Raw genomic sequence first — 18,434 nt, 5'->3', positions numbered from 1 at the left:
TAAAAAAGACATTTAAATGGCATGTCACGCAGGTAACATAACGTATTGTTGGCAGGATTAGATGGTGTTCAGAAAGACTGGCTTTTTCTGAGCCTGTGCAGTCATCACCTGTCAGTAACCACTTTGCCACAGGTGCATCAGCAAAATACTTAAAATAGATTGAGTGGAGGAATTACAGAAAAAAGGCAGATGATGTAGAGATCAAGCTGCCTTCCCTTATGGCTAACGTGGCAGCGTGGTATCAACCCACATCACCCTGTCTCTGGTTGACGGTTGTCTTTCTTTAAAGTTCAATGGAACAAGCACTGCAGAAGCCATGCTTCTAATGCTTTGGTTGGTTGGTTGGTGTATGCTCCATGAATGTACAATTTAATTTAAGTGACTGCTATCCAATGTGTACAAAGTCTGCTAACTGTAAATATGTATTTTTAAGCATTTATTTCTTTTTGGTAAAAAAAACTTGTGTTGAGAAAAGCCATGTAGATGCAGACATTATTGTGGATAACAAAAGATGTACAAGTTCTTTATATAATGACTTTTGAAATTCTATGTTTATGTAACAAAACCTGCATGTGTTAGGTGTTGTGTGGCTTAATGCCTTTTATATTTAGATGTGTTCCGCAGTGTTGTTATTGAAAGCTTTAGAATGAGTTTAATGTTTTTGTTGTCACTGTCATTTTCTCTTGTGTTTTGACTTGATTATGTGTTGCTTTCAAATCTTTTCCACAACAATTGACTGTGTTTCTATAAAATGTGTGTGTCAGGTAATGGAGATATGTGTTTACTAGCTGAACAAAACCATGCTCGGCACATTTCATGACAATAATGAAATGGTGACCTACAAAAGTACTTGCACTTACACTCAAATGGTTTTTAGTGCTTAATTCCTCCTATCAATAGCTGGCTGTCACCAGCAGCACCTGAGTCTGGTCAGTCAAAGTGGTCATAGCCTTGTCTATTGTTATAGACAGTAAATGATAACAATCCTCAAGTCTTGTTGTCATATTAAATTATTAGTGACATCCCCTAATCATCAAGAAAAACAAAGCTTAAATACACAGCAATTTTCCTCCAAGCTGGTTGCCTGTTATTTTTGTTGAACCATAAAAAAGTAATTGAACAACATGACAACATAATTGGAAACAGCCTCTGTATCTGGCTCCATTATATGAGCCATTTATGCTTTAGGTCAGAAGTCCACTGGAGTCATTTGTAGTCCTGGTCACAGGTATTAAGCTTTCAAGGCTGAAACAGCAAATGAAATGACTTTTTGAGGCATTTAAAAATCATTAAATCTCTCAGAGCTGACAGGTGCAAAAGTGCTGGGGCAGTGCAGAGCAGTTTCACCTCCTGTTATTCTAGTACCAAATCATCCTCATCATCATCATCATCAGTGCACAGCAGCACAAAATGCTTTGCTGCATTTTTCATTTGAACCATTTGTGATACGGTTTTAAGGTAGAGAACTTCAGTGACACTGCTTCTTCAAATTTAAAGTGTGGTGTAATCAAAGCTGTTACAGTTAAAACAGACAATCTTAGGCAAATCCATGTGTCATTTATGGTGCTGAAGCAAACCCTTATAGGGATATTCAAGAAAAAAAAGCTTAAAAGGCAATCTCAAAATAAAAGCTCTTAAATACCATGTCTAAGTCCAGTTTTTGTGGACTGTTGTTCACCAGACTGGGAGTGAAGCAATCAGAAAAATAGGTTAAGAGGTTCCTGATGAGCTACTGTACACAAGCTGAGTTTGTTTTTCACAAACAGTGTATGAAGTCAGCACACTGAATCATAACAGAACCCGCAGCAATGCCCTTGGCTCTGTTTTACTTGAGGCAGTGGCTTGACAGCCAACACTCTCCTGAAATACAGTCCTCTTTAATCCCATTTAATGCTATACCTAAGGCTATACCAGGGCTTTGGCTGCATGAACCTGCATGACTCCACAGGCTAACAAGAGTTATACACCAGCTCTCTAAGAACATTAAGTGCATTGGAATTTCAAGGACTGTGCCAAGCAGGGGAAACAAAAAAAAATGTTACTTTCACTTCTTGTTACATTTTCTGTTATTTGTGATTTTCAGTCCGAGTGCCCTCAGCTGAGGACCCCTGAACTCAATACTCATTTTTCAGAACTAGCTTCTGAAATTACCAAGTCGAGGCTCAATTCATTATCAGTACATAATACATAAATAGGATAATAATGTTCATATATCCACAAAAAAGACTGATAAAAACATTCAACCCCTGTGTACATATTGTACATAACATTAAAATAGGAACAGCTGTGGTCCTACTAAAAGTGCATGCTTCATGCACCCATCCAAATAAAGTATAATTGCAACCTAATTACACCATTTGGTCTAAGGTAGAGCTGTCACACAAACTTAGCAAGAGCGCACACACTAAGACACACACACACACTCATACTGGCAGTGTGCACATTCTAACACTACAGAGTTGCAGCACTGAGTGCAAATACAAATGGTGAAATTTACAAGCAAGAGCATCAATCCAACAAACCCTGTTTAAGTCTGCACCAAAAGTGTCCTCTGTGTTGTTCATATAATTCAAAGAACATATGGGACTTACAAAATTCCTATGCTAATGTTTGTGATACGTCGCTCATGGGACATTCTACCACTGAGCTGCACAGTCGTCCATCAACCATCAGGTTGATGTGTAGTAGCCATAGACTGTACATAAAGGTGGACAAACCTTCCAGTATGTCACTAGTAGGTTTCCAAAGAGCCAGCTTTTGGCATATAGGCGACATAGGCAATCGCCTAGGGCGCCACTTGCTGGAGGGGGTGCTGCTGCAGGTAGATCACAAAATTTGCCGGTCATGGCTCAAATCAGGCATGATTCATTTCGCTCTATTTTTATTTTATTATATTCTATTTTAATTCTAGCTTATTTGTTATTTATCTAGTTTTTATGCTTTAGTGGCACATTGTGCACTGTCTTGTTATTTGTTCTGTTATTGTTCTGCTGTATTGACTTAATTTCCCTCCAGGGATGAATAAAGTCTTATCTTATCTTATCTGATATTGATCAATATAAATGTACAGTAATTAGTGTTATACAATGTGGTTACCTTAAAAAACCCTACCTCATGCCCTGCACCAGGGAAATTGCGATGACTGGATTAAAATGTTCTGTTAAGGTTAGTAAAGGACACATGGTCGTCAGTAAACAGTTAAATCTAAGTCATCCACTTTTTGTGGTTTTGCTGATGAATGAGCTTTTTAGACACTCCATGAATAATAAAGGCTACTTTCAAATCCATTCCTTAAAATGCTATCAATTTTGCATGTACAATTCAAGCTCTTCAAGCCTATTTATTAGTGAATAATGGCATCAGAATAAACTGCAACTGAAGGATAAACAATGTAATGAATAAACTGACAGATACATCTGATTATTTCTGATTGTATATTGCATAATGATTTCACTGTAAGGTCCTGAAATAAACCTTTAAACAACACTGCGCAGAGCAAAGGTCTTCTTCTCATAAATATTTAATACTGGATAATAGCATGTGTCAAGATACAAGGGTGGATGCAGGACATTTGCATGACACAAATATCTATCTAGCAGGCACTATCCACTCGCCCCCCGTCAGATGAATAATGAAGCCACTTTAGCAGAGGCTGAAGGCCTCAAATGACACTATTTAGTTAAGTATAACATTCACCTTCCTCTGAATCAGAAATGTGTACCGTGACTATGACTCAGAGTGGTGTGAGGTCAACATAAATAAACGGTTTAGACTATGCATCTTGGAGATCTAAGGAACTATCTTGCAGCGTTCACTTGACATGAGCATGATCTGACTGCCATAGCGCTCAGCTTCCCCACTGCTCAGTTTTCTTTCTTTAATGCTTAAACTCAACTCAGTGCTGGATGAGTTAGCTTTAGACTGAAAAATGATGATTTGCCTATTCTGAAATAAATTCTTTCTTTACAGACAAGCAGGTAGTGTTGTTAAAAATGACATACAGTATATTTAATCTCCCCAATCACGACATGAAAATACTCAACGGATGCCTTTGTGTGTTAGCTGTGGTCTTGGCTACATGTTCAAAGAAACTTTAAACAAACAATTGTTATACTTTAGGATGTGAAAAATTAAAAAACTGTGTTTTCTAATTAAAGATGTGAGGCACAATGCACACTGCTTTTTTGATATATAACATTTTTCTGGGTGTTTTTCACTGCTATCACATTTTATGGTTCTGTGGGCTCATTGTTCACTGTAATGTGAAGTCCCACACTCTAAAGAAACAGAACAAACAAAAATATAAAGCTGCACAACTAATGGACTGCTGGGTAAACTGAAAAAAAATCAAATTAAACTGAGAGGATCTATGTTGACCATTATTCCTTCTTCAGATAAACATTTATTTTTTTGAAAATATCTGAAAAGAAAACACTGAATATGTTTTGTGCCTCTGTCCGAGCTGATGCCCCCCCCTCCCCCTCCCTAAGGAGCCACTGTCTATAGAATTTCCAACTACATATGTACTTAGACTCGGCAATAAAAGATAGAGGTAGGAGAGGGGCAGATTGAGGCTAAGAAGTCACAGTAATGGGGTCATAAAAACTGAAGATATTTCCCTGAATCGTGGATTGAGTCAATTTTTCTGCCCTACATTCAACATCAACATTCAACATGTCAAGCGGCAGGTTTAGTCCTGTTTAGTCTGTGATTCTCTCATGTGACATCACAAATACAACATCAAGGCTAACATTTACTCAAGTCTCTTCAAACCTGACACTGACCGACAGACATTGTAAAAACCTGTCTTGACTTCTGACTTTTCCCCCAGAATTCTAAGGAACACCTGAAATGTAAGCAATTTCCCCCTGGGAATAATAAAGTATCATTGATTCTGATGATGATGCTGATGAAGGGCCTGTACCTGAAAGCTACATCTCTAGACCTTGTAATGCACAAGGTGTAGACACCAGCACAACAAGACTAAGTCTACATGCTTTTTATTTCCTAGTAGTGATGTGTCCTTTCCGACCAAGCCAATCCAAAGATTCATTTTGCAGGAGGACTACGTCATGACAGCCTGTGATGCAAATAGGAAATTGTATTTCAAAGCATCTAATTTAAAGTCACTCTGTGACCTTTAAAAGATGCAGCCCCTGACCTGTAAGTGTTGCATTTGGTTTGTTATTGACTTTGTGATTGTCCACATATAGCAAAGCCTGTTTCTTATTTAACCCTCCTGTTGTCCTCGGGTCAAAATGACCCGCTACTGTGTTTAAAAACCCCAAAAAATGACCTTAATGATAATTTTTGTACTTGAAATTTTATGACTTTTCCTAGATTGACCCAAACTTTACATTGACCCAATAAAAATCTGTGAAGCAAAAGACCAAACGTTACATTTCTCCTTAGAGTCTTTCATGGAGGAGTCTTTCATAAATAAAAAGGCACAAATAAAAACAGGGGAAACAAAAACACTTCCAGTGGATGCTGACACTTTGACGCATAAGTGTTAAAGTAGTGACACAACTGCAATATGACACAATGGTCACTGAGGGTAAGAGACTTGAGATGCAGATATGAGAACAACCAGGCAGCTGTAGTATGGCAGTGAACTTCAACGCCAACTATGGAGCCAATTTCAGCAGGGGAAAAGCGTGACTACATCAGTGGATCTCCAGAACTGAAATCACCTCCCCTTAGTGACAGGTGATAATACATTTCCTGCCACCTTCTACAACACATACACTCAAACAATGTGGACTTTGAGATGCCCCTGATCTTGATTATTGTTTCCTTATATACCTCTTCAAAACTCTAGAGCTTACCAATGCATACAAAGTGTTCCTTGTTACTGACAGCAGTTGTTATAGAAACCATGCATTGTCTCAATGAACTCATAGGTGAAGGCAAATACACACACTGTTCCCTGTGCGCCTCACAGATCCATCTATAAAAACAGAGACTAAAATTGTTCTCTGCAACCTCCACCTGTGTGCTGTGAGGAAATGTTAGGTGAATCTCCACCAACCCTTTAATTATAGGAACATATTTAGTTCAGCATTACTTATAAATACATGAGTACACTTTTCATTCAACTTACCACTTCAATCCATTTCAATATTGTAAGTGAAGAAGAGTTTAAATGACAAGACTCAGATGGGATTTAAGCTATGATGCACATTTTTGATAAAGAGGCTGAAACAAACGTGATTTAAATGTTTCATTTTTTAATGCTGTTATCTTGAGATCACAATGATTCCATTATGTCTTTATCTCATTATCTCATGGCAACAAAAGGCAGATTTGTCAAGATAACAACATTTATGGCAAGAAAATGATTTCTGTATTTAAGAGAGTGTAATTATGGAGATTAGGAAAATTACACCTTAATGTAGTTAAAGCCAGATACAGTCATTTTATCGAAGAGGTTGGCCCATGTATCTGCTTCAGCGAGCAGCTGCTCCAATAAAGGCCACGATAATGGCTGAGGTAATGGTAAAAGTCACAATTAGACAATGTAGTGTCCAGTTAGCTGTTGGATTACAGGCCATTCCATTCGTTATGATTAATAACAAGGAAAAACAACTTTGTTTTTATGTGATAACAAAACAATAAATCTATGATCTGAATCTTGAGATAAGAGCATGAACAATCCTTGTAGCACAGCTGTTTAGAGTCTGACCTGTCAGGTCTGCTCGTGCTTTTGGTTTACAAACCCTAAGGAGAAACACCCAACGAAGGCGATTTCCGCTGCACACCTTCTGATCTTCATTTATTAAGTGAATGAATGTAAACACATTTAGTTCAACCTTGAATGATTGCAGGCAATATTCTCCTATTTAGCAGCACAGCAAATGTTCAGCCTGGCCTGGTAGCACAAAGTGAATAAGAGGATGTAAACACTATTACCCTGAAAAATGTATTTAAAGCGTGACATGGCCTGATATTGTGCTACAGAGGTAGTATGAATGTGCAAAATGTGGTAATCGACTACATTAATTCCAAAGCCAGGGGCACCTAGGGAGTGTATGTTTAGATAGATAGATAGATAAGATAGAAAATAAGTGGGCTTTATAAGAACAACAGGAAAATTGCAGCCTATTATTACTATTCCCTAATTATACTAACTACTAGTTCTTAATAGCCTTCATGGGAATGATCATAACTACAGCACTGGCTGCAAATCTTGCAGTCAGGTAATTATATCTAAATTATAAATACAGCTAATGAGAGGGAAATTGGTTGTCATTGCAAAGTTCTTCAAGGAGTCACACACAGACTATTTAAATGTTACCACTTTGAACTATACTTTTGACACAATATGACAAGAAGCCTTAGTTCTATTAATCAGTGAAGATATCTACCAAGCAGAAAAAAATGTTATTTTTGTTTCATTTACTCACTAAAATCTCTAAAAAGGCCCTTTTACTGACCATTTTCACAACCCACATTTGACCTTCGATCTCTGTTGCAGATAGTTTAGCTCTATTAAATCACCCTGTAAATCTGCATAAATAAAAACCGCCTCCTGTGAAAAGATTATAATGTACAACCACCAAACACCTAAGGAAAACAATCTGACCAAACTTGATAAACATTTGATCCTGAGCAATATATCACTTTGACATTATTATCAGCTCTGTTAGGGGCTTGTTTCTGTAGGTCAATTGTGGCATTTTGTGGTCTGAATAACAAACCACAGCTATGCCAAACCGACTGTCTTCATAGTTGCTGTTGTCATTGTCAAATGAATCCATGAATCCATTCATATGCATCAATTGAAGCAAATATTCATAAAGATGAGCACAAGGAGTCAAAAGCTGTATTCAAAGTGAGTTGCCTATATATATATATATATATATATATATATATATATATATATATATATATATATACACACTACAGGACATAGTATAATACAAGCATCGTGTCAGCAGTGACAGATTAAATATCATCATCAACCCAACAAACATTTTAGAAAGACGCATTATGTCTCAAAATAATAACACTTAAAGTAAAAGTAGACCACAAGTGGCTGACTTTTTTCTTTCTATGCTGTCTGATGAATAGCCTCTGCAATATGCTAATCCTCAGACGTGTTAAAAAAAAACGCACTATAAAACTGCTGTGCTGTATGTAGACAGCAGCGAAGCCATAACAACCATGAATAGGAAAATATTAACATCAGACCTAACCTGTCTGATAATTTTTTTCTGTAACTAAGTGAACATGTACTGCTGTGCCAGCCAGAAAAGAAGACCCTTTAAAATGGTAAGATGAACAATGCAGTTGATAACGCTGTAATGTTTCCACTGCAATGGCCCTGTGAGAGTAATGTGACACTGTGGTACTCTAGAGGCGTATGTTAATACCACAATAAAAACAAAAACATACATTAACCTGCCCATGAAAATCACTGCGCCTGTCCATGTTAAAGCAGCTCATCCATTACATTCATTTAGAGCTGAAGTGAAAATTCCATCCAACATCATCCAGTTTATCCTTTGCTCACACATTTGTTGTTTCCAGCCAAAGCAACTCTGGATTATGATCTAAAGGGCAGGCATTTAGGTTCATCTGTTGGCTTTAAGCTAAAAGCAAAAATGTCTCAAGAGACCAGGGTTTAACTCAGGAAAATCAATATATTTGCTTAATCCCTACACAGGTTTATTGGAATAAAAGCCATGCTCATCTTGGGGGTGAAGCTGACTACAGAAACCTTTGTTTGTTTAGTATATTTGAGGAGAGAGACTTTATTATCATCCATTGCAATATTTTATGCACACAAACAAGGACACTTTTTTAAATACAGCATCTAAATATTTATCTTGCCAGCAGTACCTGGGTATCTCACAAAGAGCTTTACTATAAAAGAGATGAAGAACAAGTCAGTAACAAGGCTCCACCCTGTTCAAAAGGCAAAAGTGAGAGCAAATAACCAAGAAGCTTGTTCTCGTTTTGTAATGAATACTACTTTGTAGCTGTCAAAATAAGGAGTTGGGCACTGTTCCGATTCTCAAAAGATTAGTTAATGTTCTCCAGCTCAGTTGTCAACAAAGCCAAAGAAAGGACTGTCCTGTCACCTGTTAAGCTATATTGCTGACCTCAACATCCTCACAGGGGGATAAATGTCCCCCACTCTTTTAGAAACTCAAGGATACAGAACTTTTACAGAAGAAATTTGTGCTCTTACACTGTGATTGCATCTGCACGTGTGGGTAAGTAACATCTGCAAGAGAACAGAGCAGTCCAGGAGTCCAGACATAAACAGAGTCACTGGAATAAGTGCAGGTGTTAGTTGCATACTCCCACCCACAGTATGAGAGAGAAAAAATGAGCCACACAGATGGAAATGTGGAAAGAGAGGTGCTGTATCCATCACAGTTTCTTGTCCTTGCAAAAAATGTGTTCAGTGGATTTAGTTCTGTTGGAAAGAGATAGATAGCTGTAGGGTGTGAAGTATGGAGTACAAGTGTGCCAGTCAATCCAACTTTGTAACATCTAAATGCATATATTAGGAAACTGAGCTGAATGGCACAAAAAGGAATATTCCCAGTCAGAGTTTGGTTCTATATAAACACTTGCTGAGAGGATAAATTCACTGTTAGTTTTGGTCCTGTAATGGGATTGTCACAGCTTATAAAATAGACCCATAAGCATGGCTCAGACTGGCAGGTAGAAGTCCACATTGATATGCTGACACCCAGGAAAATATAGAAAATCACTAGCCTCATACTTTCAGTGCATTTCCAGCCCCAAAAGCACTGCATCGTCTCATTCAAGTCAAGTAAATGTGCCGAGACCAGTTTAAATGTTGCAAATTGGCCATCTGGACTCAAAGAATTACACTGTTCATTCAAGACTGCCAGTAATACGCCGGTGTGACTGCGACTGCGAGTGCGATTACTGGGCTGAATGTTGTGAAAGTGGATAGGTTTTTGTAAACCCAATACCTTTAAATTAAGCAAATAAAACAGAATCCACTTAGAGTGAAGCATGATTTACGCAAATGAAGTCAGCCTCAATAACCATACATATCTATAGCCTCGTGCTGCATAACACTGTTTCCAGAACAGACAGAAAAGATGAGAGGAGAGGAGAGAGTACAACAGAGGGTACGCAGAAGTCACCACTATCGCTGCATCCAGTGGCAAAGCCTCAACAGACGATGTCTGTCATCGTGCATTCACATGGAAAAACAACATAAAAGGTGCTGGTTAAATTGTGAAGAGCTGCTGTGCAATAAGACTTACAGACAAAGAAAGAAAGTATGGACACTGAGACTATTCAACTGCCTGACTGATGGGACAGTGGAGAGGCAAAAGGAGGTTCTATGAGGTTGTCTAACATAAAAATAAAAATTATTTTCTTACAATATATTTGCCCGTTTATAGACAACCAGGAGTCCTTCTACTGTTAATCCATGTTTGGAAATACAGTAGAGCTTAGTAGACATTGGTCACTACAGTTTATACAGCACACAATATGAAGTCTAGTATAAATTTTTTTTTTTGCGATTACATTTTCAATAATATTCTTTTTTTCTATTGACCTACAATGCTAAAAATAACTAAATGACATTCCCAAAAATCATTCTGTCATTTTTGCGTCTGTCATGTCTCCTTGGGAAAATAATAATCCGGTGGTCAAATGCCAATTTGATTTAGCAAATCAGTAGGAATGATTCACTTCAATTATCCTAATGTCAACAATTTTCAACAAACACTGCAGCCAGAAAAGCAAACCGCCTGCCTGCTCCTACCTGAAATAAAAACATCATGTGGAACTGTTCAATTATTTTATTTGATGTCTGCTTTATTTGAGCTCCATGTGGAGTAAGTTTAGTTTTATCAGCTGGAAGATAATTAGCATTGATACGATGGGTCAAAACAGCAGAAACATCGATGAGTGAACTTGATGTAAACATACGGTACATTTAATCATTCAGATGATTATCAAATGAAGCAGATACCATCCAATAAAACAGCATGCTTTCACCATCACTCTGACTCACAGCGACATAAGACATAAGGAACATGACTGGGTTATGCATAATGTAAAGAGGATTCTCTAAATACTATATATACATCCAACTGTGTGCGCTACTTTGTGCAATGTTGAAAAGAGCTGTAGAGATCAGAAGCTTTTGTGACAGAGGACAGTCTCATTTTTGTCTAACTGCTGTATTTGGAGGAGCCTGCACTGCCAGCTTCAAACTGAGCCACTTAGCTAAAAGCTGAATATGAAAATATAATTCAGGCTAATACATGGTAATACAAACTTACATAAATTGTGTCAGTGCCACCACAAATAAGAGCAAGAAACAGTTTTTAGCATGTAGTATATGTAATCAGTGTATGCGTCATTTGACTAATCGATTCAGATAAGCGTGATCACTTCAGCTGCTCACTTCTGTCTCATTAGTCTTTATATTGCATCTCAAAAGCATCTACTTTTCCAGATGGGGGACCAGTTTACTTAAATCAATGAATGACGCCTAAATACAGAAATAGCCAAAAGTGACCTGCAGCCTAATTGAAGTTTATTTTAAAGTAATTCAATTAGGGAAGAAACATTTGACTCTTTTTTTAAATAGAAATAACTGCCAACTGATCCAAAGATTTAAAAGCTGAAAGGGAAGATTGTTGTGTGACCAAAATATTAAAGTTCATAGTCAGCCTTTGAGGAAAAAGAATGAGACACTTGACAATAAAGGCCACATCATAAAGTCTAAAGAGCTGTTCACGTGGTTTGTTATTTAATGACTTAGAGGTTAGAAAAACGTTGTCATGTCACCCATTTTATTGTGACAGCCAAGTCACGTGGATAAATAAGGACACATAGAATCCACGGACAGACCTTCAGAGGGGCTGTGTGAAGAGCTGCCTCTTTACACTGTCTGAGATGCTGCTCCCTTTTACTATATAGACATGATCATCTTGATGTGGCACAGCATGTACCGTCATACAAAATGACATTTTAAAGTTCCAGATGGTTGCTATTTGCAACATCACATTACTTCAACTCAACTAAATTACCTGTCTGAACTGTAATTACAAAGAGAGGGCTTGATGTTCTGTTATTACCAGTAAAGTGTGAAGTAAGCCTAAGGCTTACTTAGATGTTCCATTGATGTGCAACTCCAAAGTTTTTTTTTGTTTTTTTTAAATAATAATGAACCTCCGTTCCTGCTGAAATCCAAAAATGTTTTACTGGTAAATACTTTTCCTTGTTCTCCTCTTAAGTGTCTGGCTGAACACACTAAACTTCCCCTATCTTTAGTATGTCTCAACTATTGCAACAATAAAATTCAGGTTTAGTTGCATCGTCTGCAGCATGCAAACAGAACAGTGGAAGAGAAAACCCAATATGTCAATTGACCAAGATCCTTGATTGATTATAATGCTGCAAAAAGGAAATATTGCATCTGTCTAATTGCAGCCACTCTCACTTAGGGATGATGCAAAGTGTCATAAGGCATAGATTTGTTTTTGATGTGTGCCTTTGTTCTGCTGTCTAGCCTGTAACCTTTCTACAAACATAGAGCTGCTTGGCTACCACCTGGATTTAATGAGCTAACAGACTTGATTGAAAGCCAAAGGCAGGGCCGTGAAAGAAAAATGCGTTAATGGAGGAGGCAGAAGCATGTGCTTACATCAACTAATCAGCTTGCAGTGACTAACACATTTTCTAATTCTCACACTGGAACACAAGCGACAGATTGCACAAAAGAGACTGATTGGAGTTAGTTGAGCTGTCATGCTGAGGAACAAAAGCGATTCTTTGAGACACATTTTTGGGACATTTAGGAGAAAGCATCACTCTGCTAACAACTTCACAACAACTAACCAGCTTTAACTTTAGTCATCTTTCACCAAACATTACAATGAGCTTCTTCCTGGATCCATTTGTATTTATTTTCTTGTTGATTTGGTCCATCAACTTCATCAGAACATTTGACCAAACAAACATGTTCATAAAGCGTGTGCTTCCTGAAAGCTGACAAAAAAAAAACTTTACTGTAACAGGTTCAAATTTCCTTTTGAGATTTCCGAGACAACTATTCAAAATTGTAGGCAGTATTTCATGATTGCAGTGGCCATGTGAAAAATACAAAGAAAGAAAAATCCAATCGAGGTCACTACAGGTGGCTTCTCATGGCAGAAACCCACAAACCTCAAACTGTATACAGCTAGACATGTGAGAATTCTGTATTTTAACCTTTCACCAGTTTAAAAATATAACCCTTTTAAACATTTATGGCATTAGTTTAGTTTTTCATATTTTATTTGAACTGAGACCACAAGAGTGCCTCAATATAAAAAACTTAAATGTACTCATCAACATTGCCTGTTGTTAAACTCAATCCTGAAAAAATATTAGTGAAGTCAGATAGTTCAAGATCTTTTCTGAAACGTTTTCTTTTATTTATTAAAAAAATCTATAAACACTCAGTGTGATTACTGAGTTTCTAACAATACACAGTGCGACGTACAATAAATATTATCCATTGGTTATTTTTGTGTTACATGTGTTATAGAAGACTCCTACAATAACAGAAATCAGACAGCTGCATAGGAGCATTACGCAGTGATTATGTTCATTATGGTGGTGACGCAGTCACAACAATGACAGTTGACATCAGGAAACTGTCCTAATACTGACCTCTAGTGTTCTTGCAGTGCAAATTCAAGCACCTAAACTTTAATTTAAATATGGATTGTGCTGCAATACATATGACGGCTTTTAATGTTTTTCTAGGGGGAGGAAATTCAATTCATTCCAATTATTGCAGACAGCGACCGCTGCAAACCTCAGTGCTTAGAACCTGCAAGATTAGAAGATCCTAAAGACACAATAAATCGGTCAATAACCTTCAACAGAATTGCTGTTTCAGTCTTTGTTGTAAAATCAACAAAGACTGTCTTCTGAAGTAAACCCAGCAGTGTGTGAATATTCCCACTCTTATCAAACACATTTCTAAATCGGTATATTTACAAATAAGGTGTAATACCTTTCAAAAATTAAATTCTTTAATTATTTAATCATAAATACGATCAATCTTTAATCATCTTGTTGGCTCAAGTAATGAATTCTTGCACCCTGGAGTTGAAATGTTGGTGGAATGCTGTCTCATAAATGTTCGCCTCACATCTCTTTATCTGAGTCACCCTTCCTTTCATCCTCAGTAGTAGTAACTTCCAAAAACCGCCACCACACAGAACAGGTTGTCCTATGGAGGAAAACATTGGATGAATGAATAAATCTGTATTATTCTCATCATATTCAATCTAACTGAGAAGCTGAGCTCTTACATTCATGAAAACATCTTCTGCATAGCTGTCTGTGTCAGCGTCCCACAAACACCTGGAAGACATCCTGGAAAAGCAGTCAGAAATCACCTGAGGCCCAGGCCAGTTTATTTTTGTTTTTAATCTCTGCCTGCCTATTAGTCTGTTTTTTAGTGGTACAAGAAATTCTGCACCATTTGTGCAGACTGTGATATGTTGAATGAGTTTTTGGATATGTAAAGCTTACTTAAAGATGTTTAGCAGCTTCATGACTTCTAACTGTTTGGTGGGGAAACAGGTTTATATGTGGTGAAGGACCTCAGTGGCTGGATGTGTGTCAAACTCCCATAACTATAGTTCTCTCCATACTTTCCTGTGTGGTTATTCTGACTGTCTGGCTAACAACTATGGCGCTGCAGGGGAGCTGTATTTTGTATTAACAGAACCATTTTTTGTATAATCACTTACTTGACTCCCTGCCCCCGTTGTTCACCAATGACCACCTGCACAACAAGCTTGTATCTGTCAAATCCTGCATCTGTCCAGAAAGAGAAAGAAAAGGTTGACGTTTGTGCATCAACACACAATAATATTCTTCCCATGTAATTAAATACGATTTATTCTATTGTAAAGACAAACAATGTCTTTAATGGCATCTCTTTTTGTCACTGATGAATGAACACAGCCCAGTGGGGGAATAAGAAGCAGAATAATTCACTCACTTTTTACTTTGACTTTAATGCTCTCTGCCAATGAACGGGACAGTTCAGGAACCTCTTCTGGGTCATACTGCACCCCAGACAGTCGCTCTCTCAAAACTTCACGAACATGCTCTTTCACAATGGTCGGCTTAAACCTGGAAAGACAGAAAGAAATCAGGGGAGGCAATATTTCTTACATAATTTATCATATAAAAGTGCATACATATGTATAAGATTGTTAAAGAGATTACAGTATATCACAAAAGTCTGTGGGAGTAGTTCAAGTACCGGTAGTTTGAAGTTATGCTAACCATAAATACATAACATACTTATGTACCCAAAATTTAGAACCAATTGGCAAAACTAAACTCAGAAACCTGTAACCTCTATATAACTTTATAAACGAATGTAGCAACCCTAGCAAGGAAGGCTGTCGTTTGACAGCACGACACCACGTTACTCACGTAATAACAGGATTTATATTTATGGGAATATACATGTTTGCTGTATAATATACATGTACGTTAGAGATGCTTGTAAAGAACGAAACCTTTATAAACCCAGCGTCTTAAAACCACTGATGTAGCCCCTAGCTAGTAAGCTAATGTTAGCTACAATCTGCCTGGCTAAAAGCTAAATTACGCTTTATCTTCTAACTGACAGTTATGCAGACTCACTTGTGCTGATGATTTGGCCGTATGAGGTATGTATCTGACCCTTCCATGGCGTCTGAGGGATCTAAACGAATTTCTAGTTTCTAAACGAATAGCATGTAAAGTTGTCTATGAAGCTGACGCGGACTGTTGCAAAGGGTTTGAACCTGTTACCATAGTTACGTCTTCTTCTTCTTCTGTCGTTTTATGGAGGACCTGGTTTCCTGTTTCAAAATAAGAGCATGCTGAAGAACTGCAACTACATAAAAAATCTTTAAACATAAAAAGTTTTTTTTCTTTTTCTTTCTTTTTTATCATTACTCAAACCACTTCAACCTATTCTTGCTAAACTCCATGGTAACCCTCCTATTTTCCATGTTGCCTTCTCTTCACTCTCATAATAACACTGTGCAGACCCTTTTTGCTGAGGCCTTCAAGTGATTTCTGCACTCACCCGCTTTTAAAGCAAATCAGTGGTGCCATTTGCCTTCACTTACGCTACAAAAAAAGAGCACACAACTGCTCTGATAGCTTGGGAGGAAGCATGATTACTTTTTGTGTGCTTTAAAGGTAAATCCTAAGTTTTGATATCAGGTACACTGGGAGATTTTTACAGGTCCAGAAATCCTATAGCATATTAGACTTGAACTATCTACACTACGGTTCTCTTTGCATCACTACCAGTAGTTAAACTCTGTAAGGGCTCAATGCTATGCTACAGCAGCTGCTACAAACACATATTAACACAGAGGAATATTACAATATTTTGTCATGTTGTCCCAGATCAATTGGCCTTGTGTCAAAAGGCCAGAGGGGTAAACACTATTTACTAATTAATTACTCATCATCTGCAAGACTGCAGGCCAACAGGGGAGAAGGGCATTAAATGCATTAACATGTCTACTAATACCAAGACTAATGTTTGAACTGGGTGGCATTCATTATACTCAGTAGTGATCACCATTAACCTTTAGGGTACAGATGAGGGACAAATTGCAGATTGTAGAAATGTAATTGGTCTCTTTTTAAACATTAAACTTGTAAATTAGGTTTAATGAGCCATTAGAACACATTGGATTTTTATATTATTCCCCTGAAAGAGAAAATTAAGGTTTATATGAGTTTATTGTTTGTTAAGCACCATTTACGCTTCTAAACCTCCACTCAAAGCTCAGAGGTATTTTTATTAAATTAAAATGAAATAAAGATATTTTTATCTATTGTTTTTACATTTAAATTTAATAAAATCGTATTTTTTTTCAATATACATGAAAAACCATGTCTTTGTCAATCTGATGTGTCCTTCATTTACTGCATTTATGGCAGATATGGAGGGTTTACACTCTCCATCTCCATGGCTGAAAATAGATCTTGTAATTGAATTCATATAAAATTACAAATAGGCTTTAAAGTGTACCATTCTTACCATTCTATTCTTATACCATAAATATCCAGCTCTATGGACTACTAAGAGAAGAGTGTCATATCACCAGCAGGTGTCAGTGTGACAAGCAGTACTAGAAGAGAACCTTTCAGTTTCCTTTCTTGTGCAGTCATGGTTCATGGTAAAGCCTCAAATGAAACTTAAGGAAACCTGGTTTGCACTTTCAGTTTCCTCACCCTCAGCTGTAAAGGGGCATATAAAAGCTGAGTCACTCTGTTTGTACACATCAGCTGTCAGGGTTTTGCTTCTTCTTCAGCCACCAGCATGACGGTTCCTCCGGAGTGGGTGCTTATCTTTCTGGAAAAAACATTGGCTCTCCCACCAGGACACAGATGGGTTTTGGACTTTGATGACCATATTGAGCCTGACCACCCAAACAGTGGCTGGAAGAAATACATCAGGAACACAAGTGCAAGGTCAGTGTGCTGGAGCAATGTTGACTGCTGCTGCTGTGTACAGTATATGTAAGGGAGCAATATACATGATTATGACTGTATGGTCCAGTGCTGTCTAAGCAAAAATAAGGCATAGGGCCTGATAACCGGGTGGTGGTTAAAGGTCACCTGACTCCATTTACCACATTTTTGGCTTTAAGCTATATGACAAACCTTCATTTCATTTTTTCATTTTCAAGGTTCAAATGCTCCAAGTGTGGGAGAAGCTGGCCTTCCAACCGGGTGATGGTGGTCTTCCACATGTGCCTGATAGATACGAAGGGTGTAGTCAAAGTGAGGATCTTCCGCCAGAAATGCAAGAATTGCAGCGATGCACAGATGGAGAAGCCCAGCATCGATTCTGAAAACATAAAAATCCTCTTGGAGAACTTGGTGGAGAAGATAAGAAGGAATTGCTACTTTGAAGACATTGGTTCAAAGAACAGGAATCCTAAAAGCATTGATGTCAAGAGTCCTCATGAGCCTGATCACTGTGAGGCCTGCATGAAAGGTGTCTGTACCAGGAATGATGCATCTGCTGTCTTCAAGCCAGATTTCTATTAATACTGTAAAGTATTTTTCTTTAGTGTATAAATGTAAGCTCCAAAGCTTTACAAAAGCTTAGTGTGTCTGTTTACTCTTAACAAATAAAATACATTTAAACTGAAGTTGTCTACTTTCATGTTTAAATATGACAAAAATGAACCTGAACCTGATACACTCTCCTTCATATCATATAACTTTTGTTTTAATTTTCCATTCTCTCTCCGGGTACAGAGGGAGGGGGGGGCTTTCTATTACATAAAGTAATTTCTTGTTCACTCATTGCAGTAATTACTTGTGTAAGATTAGAATATAGCCATACAAACAAAGAGTAGCTGTGTTTTTTTTATACATTTCATTTTGCT

At 37.5% G+C, this 18,434-nt stretch overlaps 2 protein-coding genes across 2 annotated transcripts; one reads left to right on the top strand and one right to left on the bottom strand.

The window, feature by feature from the left end:
• Nucleotides 1-12,895: 12,895 nt before the first annotated feature.
• On the bottom strand, nucleotides 12,896-15,837 carry dynlt2b (dynein light chain Tctex-type 2B). Its single transcript, XM_028404027.1, has 5 exons — nucleotides 15,673-15,837; nucleotides 15,017-15,150; nucleotides 14,763-14,832; nucleotides 14,319-14,382; nucleotides 12,896-14,236 (listed from the first exon to the last, which is right to left on the bottom strand). The coding sequence occupies exons 1-5, from the start codon at nucleotides 15,717-15,719 to the stop codon at nucleotides 14,189-14,191; spliced, it is 363 nt and encodes a 120-aa protein (XP_028259828.1). The 5' UTR covers nucleotides 15,720-15,837; the 3' UTR covers nucleotides 12,896-14,188.
• Nucleotides 15,838-17,272: 1,435 nt separating this feature from the next.
• On the top strand, nucleotides 17,273-18,194 carry LOC114434794 (receptor-transporting protein 3-like). The gene is made up of 2 exons (XM_028404197.1): nucleotides 17,273-17,508; nucleotides 17,727-18,194. The coding sequence occupies exons 1-2, from the start codon at nucleotides 17,357-17,359 to the stop codon at nucleotides 18,088-18,090; spliced, it is 516 nt and encodes a 171-aa protein (XP_028259998.1). The 5' UTR covers nucleotides 17,273-17,356; the 3' UTR covers nucleotides 18,091-18,194.
• Nucleotides 18,195-18,434: the final 240 nt, after the last annotated feature.

This window comes from Parambassis ranga, chromosome 4 (genome assembly GCF_900634625.1).
Source record: "Parambassis ranga chromosome 4, fParRan2.1, whole genome shotgun sequence".
Lineage (NCBI taxonomy): Eukaryota > Metazoa > Chordata > Actinopteri > Ambassidae > Parambassis > Parambassis ranga.
Note: the sequence above shows the minus strand (reverse complement) of the source record. Positions and strands in the feature narration are given on the sequence as shown.